Source organism: Columba livia, chromosome 4 (genome assembly GCF_036013475.1).
Source record: "Columba livia isolate bColLiv1 breed racing homer chromosome 4, bColLiv1.pat.W.v2, whole genome shotgun sequence".
In the NCBI taxonomy this organism is placed as follows: Eukaryota; Metazoa; Chordata; class Aves; order Columbiformes; family Columbidae; genus Columba; species Columba livia.
This window is the reverse complement of record NC_088605.1, coordinates 10661325-10671763: the sequence shown is the minus strand read 5'-3', so window position 1 is coordinate 10671763 and position 10439 is coordinate 10661325. Positions and strand designations below refer to the sequence as shown.

At 39.6% G+C, this 10439-nt stretch overlaps 1 protein-coding gene across 7 annotated transcripts in view; it reads right to left on the bottom strand.

The window, feature by feature from the left end:
- Positions 1 to 960: 960 nt before the first annotated feature.
- DOK7 (docking protein 7) overlaps positions 961 to 10439 on the bottom strand; it is a 66290-nt gene continuing 56811 nt past the window's right edge. For 3 of the 7 annotated variants that reach the window (XM_065060453.1, XM_065060448.1, XM_065060450.1), the window contains 4 exons: positions 8707 to 8775; positions 7554 to 7625; positions 4400 to 4552; positions 961 to 2759 (listed from right to left, as the gene is read on the bottom strand). In XM_065060453.1, coding sequence (XP_064916525.1) covers positions 2623 to 2759; positions 4400 to 4552; positions 7554 to 7625; positions 8707 to 8775 — 431 coding nt within the window. In that variant the 3' untranslated portion in view covers positions 961 to 2622. Of the gene's footprint in view, positions 2760 to 4399; positions 4553 to 6540; positions 6575 to 7553; positions 7626 to 8706; positions 8776 to 10439 lie in introns of all 7 variants that reach the window. The other 4 variants (XM_065060449.1, XM_065060451.1, XR_010472101.1 and 1 more) reach the window with 3 other exon arrangements.

Here is a 10439-nt window from a genome sequence, read left to right as displayed (position 1 = left end):
CATATAAAAATGTTCCATATCAGCTTATGAACAACACCATAAAACGCACAGAAGTAGTAGTTACATGTGGCAGTAACCTACTGAGTAGGATATCGGACGTAAAGAGGTACATACACAACACACTAATGGTTATGCCCCAGCACCGCACTTGCTGACAGCGTGTTTTCTCACCACTGCGAGCACTTCTGCCATGTTAAAGTGCTTCAGGAACATCTTACAGAAGTATCAGCCACATCACATTGTTTTGTTCTTCTGATAATTAATTCTTCATACTCCTGGTCAGGGCAGGAGGACACCTGACCATAGGAGAAAGCTAAATCAAAAATGATCAGAGTCTTCATTTGTACCAGCAGATGTTATGAATCACATTGATCTCCAAAAGTGTGGGAGATCTTTTGGGTTTTTTTTGCAAAGAGCTCTGAATCTGGAGTCATCACAAACCACATTCTAGATCACTTATGCACAAGTTTTATGCAAGGCATATGAATAAACCCCTAACTATCGTACATTAACAGTGGTACTAGAGTTAACCCATGGCAGCTACACAGTGGGCACAGGCCTGCTCATAGGATTATGGTTTGACTTGTGCTTTCCCAAGGTCAGAACTGGAAACTGAAGCCACATTGTTTTATTTATTTTGGAAAAAGACTTCCTGTGAGCTCCTGTTGTTCAAATGAGGAAACTAGTTTCTTAACGGGTTGTGAGGCAATAAGGATCTGTTCAATTAAATAAATATGGTCCCAGAAACTGTAAGAAAGTCCAGGCTATTCCAGTTATACTGAATATGTGTTAACAAAGCAGATCACCACTGTCTATTTGTCTAATAATAATAATAATAATAATAATAATAATTGTTTAAACTGAGAATGTCATAACAAGTATTTTTCTTTTCCCTTCAGAACTATGGCAGGCTGATAAACAGAGAATTACATCTTAGCACAGGACAGATGACAATGCCAATTGTCAACTCTCAGACACATTTTTATTTATTTGAGAGATTTCTGATATTTTACATTATTGCTGAGGCTACATTCAAGTAAATTTATAAGTCAAATTTTGCCTCAGAAACAAACACCCACCTCTCCTTCTGAGTCACTTAGTGAAACCCCCTCACTGGCACAAAACTTCCACTCACCAATATGAATTACAACGCAAACCTGAAAAACAGAACTGGGCTGTGATATTTTGTCTTAAGAGGACACAGTCAAAAATCATAATACCCAAGATTTCACTCCTGATACCTTCTGGGAGCCAAAGCTGATGTGTTATTGCAGGCTAAGATTTTGTTTTCTTCGTAAGTACACTGCTTTGTTACTGCAGTAACATTTTATTTAAATAACATTTTGTATCGGGACAAATACACAGAACACAAGAATTACATAGACAATGCAACAGAAACTATGTCAAGTTTTAAATTGTACAATCTCACTGTACAAAAGCAAGAAGTCGAAGACTTTTGGATAAACCTATATTACAATAGAACATCTGTTGTGCCTCAATTCTGTAGCATCTCTGAAAACATCATCCTTTTACACAGAACTGATTTTATGCTATTTAGTGACAGCAGAGATTTATTCAATGAACTATTTACATTCAAGGTAGATGATCTGCTTTTGATGATGGTTTACATCGGGAATAGTTTTTAAGATGTAAATAAAGGACTCAATTTTCAAAACTGAATGTTTCTTTAGAATACCTTGATTTTAAGATATTCTGTATGAGAAACCTGACACCTGATTTGCCAAGTGATACACATGTTCAACTCCAGGAAAATTGCTAATAATTACAGGTACTCAGCAACTATGAAATGAGCTATGGTTCGACACAGGGTTTCTAAGAACAGAAGCACCCAAAATGTCCCTTCACATTACTTTGGTTTATAGACATAATTAAATAAAGTAACTTGTTTGTGTGTGCTCTTGTCTGTATGCACACACCTATGCATCCCTGACACTGCAGCTTTAAATCTGAGCAACTTCAGCCAAAGCTAAAGAACTCTTGGTGAGTTATAAAACTGAATTACCCATAGGTAAAGTTAAGCATGTCCATAAATAAGCATATAAATTGAAAAAAATTGTGCCTGCAAAAAAATCAGGCATGAATGTTCTTGCTTTTGTAAGAGTCCATTAATATATTAATAGAGGCTTTACATATTTTATACACTCAGATATATACATATATTTTATCAGTAATGTGTGCTTACATACATATGCACAAATGCGAACATATGTGTACTCTTACAATGCACACACTCGCATTCCCTTATCCGCACACATTCTAGTTCTTCATTTTTAAAGAAAATGCCACCATTTAATAAACACTGGAATTAGTTCCAGTTTCTCCAGGATTTTAGAATTATGGAAAAAGGTAACTTACATCTGTCATTGCATATGGAAAAAAAGAAAAAATCAGAACTTTACAACCAAATTAAAATAGAAAGACCACACACACCCCTCATGCTACCAGCTTTCCAATCAGGAATCAAGATATTGGAATGAATCTGGCATAGGTGCAATAAGTAATGGCAGCTTCTTGCATGAGTATTTTGAAAATAAACGCAAATATTTTGGAAGATAAATTAGTACCAGTTTATGGTGAGCAAAGAGTTCTTTCCTAAACAGGTCACTGCTGAGCCCCTTTCTTCTTCTGCTCGAGCTCCTGCAGGCGTTCCTCCCGGCACTGGGCGTGCTGCGTCCCCACTTTGTGGGCTGTCTCGGTGGCTGCAATGTCAATCTGTGCATATCGGGATGATCCACTCCCTGAAATACCAAATGAAACCATGTAAAAGGCTTCACCCCTCTCATATTCCTGGGTAAAACTGACCCAGGGTTAAGCTATTGAGACACTTCTTCTATAGATTTCCTAGATGATCTTGGTCTAGTCTTAAAGCAAGCTCTATAAAGGGGGTAAGGTGATAACCACAACTGGGAAAAAATATATATATAAAACCCTCAAAAGCTTTGTTACATCCATATTTTTGCTATCTGGTTTTCTTCAAGTAAGCAAATGAACCACATGTATTTCTGCCCAGGTTTGAGTCTCCACCTCTACTCTTCCTGGTAGAAGACAAAATTGAATTCAGCTCTCCCATTTCTGGGAGGCTTCATCAGCAAGCTACTAGTAAGTAAATTAATAGCACCTGGTATTTGTAAAGCAAACGCCATTGGTAGGGCAGTTGGCAGGGATTCTTCTTTGTGTGGAACAGGTGCTCTGAAGGTTTACCAGATCAGCCACCTTCAGCTTTAGGCAGAACGACAATTTAACCCAATAATTAGCAATAAGGGAGATTAAAGCTGCTCAATGTGTTTGAGAGCAGAACAGGTCTGTCTAGGCAAAGGTACAACTCTGGAGGCTGGATAAACTTTAGTATGGCAAAATAAAATATTCATGGACATAAGAGGCACCTTCAGTTATTCAAGTTGAGCACAGGAGGGTGGCTGACTTTTAAGAAACTATGTCTTAATGCGTTGGTTCACTGTCTTTAAAAAGAAGAGAAACCATCACTTTTATATCTCAACAGGATGTTGTATGGAGAATACATCAAAGTCTGGGAGAACCTTAGAATTATTTAACTAGAGCCATATAAAGAACCAAAGGGGAAAACACTAGCATTTCAAAGTTAATAAAACTTGCTGAAATTAAAAGTATATGAATTAAAATCTCGTTAGCTGAAAACTATACATGGAAAACCCATTAATACCATGTGTGAGCAGTTAAAGGCCACATCCTGATTAGAGGTTTTCTGTAAGGAAGGATGCATGTCCAAATGATAATACATGATAGCTATGATGCATGTTTATGTGCTAATTGCCCATTAAGAATTAGAAATAAAATACCCAGATCCAGACAAAAAACTAAAAAAAAAAAAAATTAAAAAATAATAAAAAAAAAATCAAATAATTGGACTGCTTTCCTCTCTGTAGCACTTTCACACATCCTCATGGATAGAACAGATAGAACACTTTGTTCTATTCTCAAGCATCTGCTGCATGACTACAGAGTCAGTGTCTTCAGGAGCAAGCCCCCTACACCTACACCCACAGCCCTGTTTCTGAAGCCAACCAAGGCCAATTAAGTAAGTGTAGTCCTAATATGTGTGACAAAAACCTTGAGAACACAAATCAAGTCCGTCTGTCAGACTCCACAGACACAGAAATGTTCGCTTTAGGAGGAGTGCATATACAATGCACCTGTGAGAGGGATGCAACATCTTATAGAACCTCATTGCTCAAAAATCTTTTCCAAAAGAGTTGGCAGTTCCAAGAACTGACTCACAAATGTACCAGGGTTCAACGCCTCTGTTAGCAAGAGCCTATGGGTAGACAAGAAACTGAGATTCCCACTAGAGTTCGCATTACTACTTCCTTTGCTGTTCCAATGGTACTGTAGACTTCCTTACCTCTTATGCTTGTGCTAGGTTCTTGAAGTTCCAGTTCCATGTAATGAAGTTGTTTTTTGGAAGTAGGGCTAACAGGAATATTCACATAGGTGGCTGTCTCGCTGTGGGGTCGATCTGATGCAGGAACATCACCTGAATAACCTACTGCTCCTTCTAGAATAAGTAACACATTATCAGAGACACTGTTGGCAGTGACCAACGATGCATTTCATAAAAACAGGATGTTCAATCAAATGTTCTCAAAGCAAACATTCAGCGGCAACAACTCAGCTTGCCAAACAGTACGTTTCTCAGTAGTAGATGGGACATGTGAAGACAAAGGCTTCTACAGAAAAGACTCTCAGAGTCTGATCAAGTCAGGATCTGTGCAGAAGGCCACAGACCACAGCGAGTGAGCTCGCTTTGTTGTGACAGAAAGTGAACACTGTGCAGGAATTATCAAACAGAAGCAACATGTGCAACACTCCCTCACAAGGCTTTCAGCTCTAACACAGGTTAGTAAAGCTTTATATGAAGCAATCTGTTCTGGGAAGATGTGAACTATTATATCGTCTGCAAGAGTAAAGTTCAAGAATTATGTCCTCACAACAGGGACTGAAGAACTGTTTAAAGCAAGGGGAAGGCTTCCCTGTAATGAGTTGAAAAAGAAAAGAACAATGCCAAGTGGGGACAGACCAAGGAATAAAAGACTTCAATTGCAGGAAAAAAGTAGCAAATTAGACAGTGGGAAAACCTTTCTAATAGTAAAGATCACAAGAACACTAGAGGAAATCTCACAGAGGCTGAACAATTTCTGTATCTAGAAATTTCTAAAAAAGAGATGGACTAACACCTACCAGGAAACAGTTCTCTATAAAGTGATTCTGACTTAATGACAACTTTTTTTGTCTACTGGAAGAATTCTCAAGACTTCTTCTAGCCTGACTTTCAATTATTCTAAACTTATCAGAAGTGAAACTAAGAGAGAATGTGGAAGCTGAATGTTCCATTCACTGGCCAACCAGGCATTTCAGCCTTCAACTCGTTCCTGACATCAGATACCTACATCTAGATTTTTTGATCCATGAATGCCAAGCGACTTATCAGGATTGACTGGGCTACAGGAGACCCAAATACGCACCTGTATTCCTCCTGTGCTTGGGCAAGTCTTTGAGTCACATTCTCATTGTCCTGCTCAGCAGGTTAGCAATCACCTGCCTGTCCAGTCCAGTTGAAGTTCTTTCCCTTAAATACTTTCTGCTGTGAAGTCAATTGACACAGAGGAGTGCAGAGGAAAAATCATATCATTTCCAGGTTCCCCCGTTCCCTGAAGTTCTCCCTTTCTTTGTCCCTACATAAACCTCCTATCAAAACTTTATTTGTCCAAATCACTGTTTTGCTTTTCTGCTTATTCAGACACTGTCGAGATGTGAATGGAAAGGCAGTAGGTGACCAAAAGTTTTTAGAGGCCGGGAGAGAATTACTTCTTATATCCAACTAACAGCACTGGTGAATAACCATTAAGGGGAACTTTTTCTTCTTCTCGGGCTGTGTTATGAATAGCAGAGATAGCTCATACAAAGTCAGGCAACAGTAAGAGTTGTCAGAGGCTACAGCAGGTTCCAGGATAATGGAATATCTCCAGGATTAAGCTATTTAAATCAGAGGAGTCTGCTAGGCAATCCAAAATCTTTAAAGCGAGGAAAGTCGGCCCATTTTCTGCCAGACTTTCATAAAGAAAACACAGGAACATCTATGGCGTAACTGAACATTTTTCTGACCATCAGACTTCAAGCTGTTGTTCCAAAACCAGGTGTCAGGAAAAAAATGAAATTTCTATATCTTCATCAAATGTCATTCTCAGAAATCATCCTTGATAGTTCTTTAAAGTATTTCAAAGAAATTTGGCCTGACTGTGCTAACAGGGATTCGGCAGAACCATAGCATTGAAAACCTGCATCCTAAATAGTTAAAATTGTAAGCAAATTACCGTCTTAAGGACTAACACAGAGTCATGAATAGGCATGAAGGAAAAGATAATTTTTGAAGTCTTTCTATACACTGTTCAAGTGAAGTCTCCTCAAAGCTAGCTAGCATGAAAACTAGCACATTTCTCTCCAGACCTACATAGTTGAAAGGTTTCAGGAAGCTGAATGTCATACCTGATGCAGACAAGCCAAGTGACTTTCCTGAGAACTAAAACAACACACATGGAGAAAAAAATATATTAGTTGGTAGGGCTTTGTGCAAGAAAAGCAAAAGAAACACACAGAACAACGTAATCCCTGTCAACAAATATTCTTCTCAAAGGACAAAAAAACAAATTTGGGCAAACTAGAGTGGAAGGAAAAGTCTTCTGTTGTTTAGTCTGTGCTTTCTTACTGGAAACTGCTTTCTTTGTAAACATATAAATACTTGGCTTTTCATTTTTCCTTCAAATTAAAAGAAAAACCCAGGTCATTAGACAATAAAAACTGGCTTATGTTTGTTTGAAGAGAAAGGTTTATTTGAAAAACACAAGACAGTCAAAAGCTCCTCCTAAGAAAACAAGGCACACACATAGAGCCATCGACAGAGGCAGAGCTTTCAGCCATCCTTTCTGGGTGGGCAAAGGGAGAATATGCTTACAAGCGGGGTCAGAGGATCAGTATCTGAGATCATTATGGAGGGAGAATTTGGGAGAAAACCAGACCAAAATACACAGTTACAACTCAGAGACATCTGAAAGAATTGGCAGGATATCATGATTGCTTGAGAAGAAAGGGAAGAAAGGTAGGAAGAAAAAAATATAGTTAAGCAAATAACAGAAGAGTAAAAGAGAAAGTGCAGTGACATTGAAATGAGAATACAAAGAAAGGGAAAGATAGTATGACTGGGGAGGAAAGAAGAGAATGATATTTGAAACTGGTGTTTCAGCCTTTCTTTCAGCAAGTGCTAGCTATTCATATTTTTTATCCTATGTAGGCACCATTTTCAGAAATGTGTGATAAATAATGCAGAAAGAAAATCAACACCATAAACACAGCCCTGAAATAAGTGTGTGAGCATTCATGTAAAGTTGACACGTTCGAATGGAAAAAAATACCTCAAAAAGAAATGTTTAGAAGAGATCACAACCATAAATAGGAGATGTTAGTGTCCTCTTGTGCAGCTGGCTGCAATGACTTGTACTCACCAGGTTCCTCAGGGTTGGTAGGAGTTCCAGATTCTGCAGGAAGTGTCAGCATCTCATAACCACCTTTAGGACCTAGAATACAGGAGCACCATCAACAGCTTTGGAGTTAGGAATTTGCACAATCAGGGAAAATCATATGATTTTCTGGTTCCGATTTGTAACCTTCTAATCTGAATAATCACACTGAAAAATCTTAGAAAGTACAAGGAGTGGCTGGCTACTGCTGGCCTTTCTGTGGTGGTGATGCCAGCGTTATCTAATGGGCGCAACAGCAAGGAAATAAACGTTGGGACATTTTTGCAAGTATTCACACTGAAGGCCACTGAAGGCAACAGTGTATTTTGCTATACATCGATGCTGGAGCAAAGCCACCTTGAATGTATGAATCAGGGAGAAGTGTGTGGGTGATCTTGGGAGCATCTGGAAGACTCTTTTTAAAATTCCACCTCCAGCATGATGGCGAACTTCTTGATTTCTGACAAATCTCTGCAGAGAATGCTTAAACTAGCCCTTCCAAAGACAACTTTGCTTTGCATACACAAACAATGATCTTTGCAAGAAACCAGATTGCACAACATCATCAGTCCTTCCAGAGGACTAAGCTGAAAAAAAGACGTCCAGGTTCCCTCATGATCTCAGACTCCACCCCAGTTAAAACAAGGCAAGTAAAAATGCTATGCTCATAGAATGAACATATTTGGATTCATTTTTAATGACAAAAACACATAATTTTATCTGCTGGTGTTTTTTCTTTCTCCATTATACTGTAGTAGTACCTTTAAATGTGATGGTTTCGGGTTTTTTTCGCACTATATAATTTCTAGTATACACGATTTCTTATGGCCTGAGGTGGGTTTTTCTGGTGGGTGCCCTTTGTTAAGGTGCTGGCAGCATTTTCCTGCTGTGGATGAGATTTCTGCCTATGCTGTGACACTTATCTCATCTGTCACTGCCTCTTCTAAACTTATCCCATCTGTCAATGTCTTTTTAACACAAACCCTGCAAAGCAAAAAACCCAAAGAAATACGTAAGCCTTACAATAGGGAATCAAGCCATACATTACCTTTAACATTTTCTGAAGTTTAAAATCATTTAAGTTTAAATTAATTTAAATTCACATGCACACACATACCTCATAACCACTTATACCTACCAGCTTGGAGACTGTGCCCTCTGTGTACTTTCAAAGACCCAGAAGCTGCCATGACAGAAGCACCACCTGCTTTCAAAGAGAGATATTCACATTAAATCTAAATATCTGTTGCTATTATTAGATACATGCTGTGCCTCAGCATTTTACTAGATGCTTCTGAAACATCAAGAAAAAAAATGAATAAGAATTGCAAATCATTGTTCTTCATTTAAGCAACATACCTTTTTTTCTTTCCCCTAAATTCTTTATCCTGAGATTGAAGCAGTATAATCTAATTTTGTTGTTTTCTTTCTTTAGAAAGAAAGGATACCTTCTACAAAACTTCAGGATACTGGCCTCCCTGTTTGTGGAGAGTACTACCTTACTTACAGAGATAGTTGTCTTGAACTGAGGAGTAAAATGGCAATGAACACTGAGTGGGTAGTTGCCTTTCCAATCCATAACATAGCTTTGGCATCCACAAAGTTTGAAGTATTCATTAAAATCTCATCAGATTGGATTATTGAGTTAATGGGAAGAACTGTATCACACTTCAGTAGTCCACTGTCCAGTTTTAGACATGCCTACAGAAACAGGGGCAGGGTAAAGGGTAGGTGAAGGATTTAGCTTCCATGGGGTTGCAATTCAGGTCATAGCTCGTTCTTGTGAAATACAAGCATTACAGCCAGGAAAGCTTTACCAAGGACACGTCAGATGGCACAGTCGAGTCTCCTTTCCCCAGCCCTATGCAGATCAGCAGATGCTGTCTCACATACATTATTAGATAATGGAAGTTTGAGGAAACAAGAGTTAGCAATTCAGAAAACTGAACAGACCACTCGGTAGGTAAGGAATTCACTGGATGGTCACACTCAAAGAGTTGCGGTCAATGGCTCTATGTCCAGGTGGAGACCAATGACGAGTGGCATTCCTCAAGGGTCAGTAGTGGTACTGGTGCTGTTTAACATATTTTGTCTGCAACATGGACAGTGGGATTGAGTGACCCCTCAGCAAGTTTGCCTGTGACACCAAGCTGAGTGGTGCAGTCGACACACTGGGGAGAAGGGCCCCCATTCAGAGGGACCTTGACAGCCTTGAGAGGTGGACTCGTGTGAACTTCATGAAGTTCAACAAGGACAAGTGCAATGTCCTGCACGTGGGTCAGAGCAATCCCAAGAACAAATACAGTCTGAGCAAGGAATGGCTTGAGAGCAGCCCTGAGGAGAAGAACTTGGGGGTCTTGGTTGATGAGAAGCTCAACATGACCCCCCAATGAACACTTGCAGCCAAGAAAACCGACCATATCCTGCACTGCATCAAAAGAAGTGTGACCAACAGGTCAATGGAGGTGATCTCCCCTTCTACTCTGCGCTTGTGAGACTCCGCCTGCGGACGGTTCAGCTCTGGGGTTGCCAACATAAGGACATGGACTGTTGGAGCAAGTCCAGAGGAGGCCACAAAGATGATCAGGGGGCTGGAGCACATCTCTGATGAAGACAGGCCGAGTTGGCGTTGTTCAGCCTACAGAAGAGGAGGGTCTAAGGGAGATCTTATAGCAGGCTTCCAGTACCTCAAGGGGACCTACAAGAAAGCTGGAGAGGGCCATTTTATGAGAGCTTGTAGTGACAGGACAAGGAGTAATGACTTTAAACTGAAAGAGGGTAGACTTAGATTAGATATAAGGAAGAAATTCTTCACCCTGATGGTAATGAGGTGCTGGAAAAGGCTGCCCAGAGAAGCTGTGGATGCCCCAT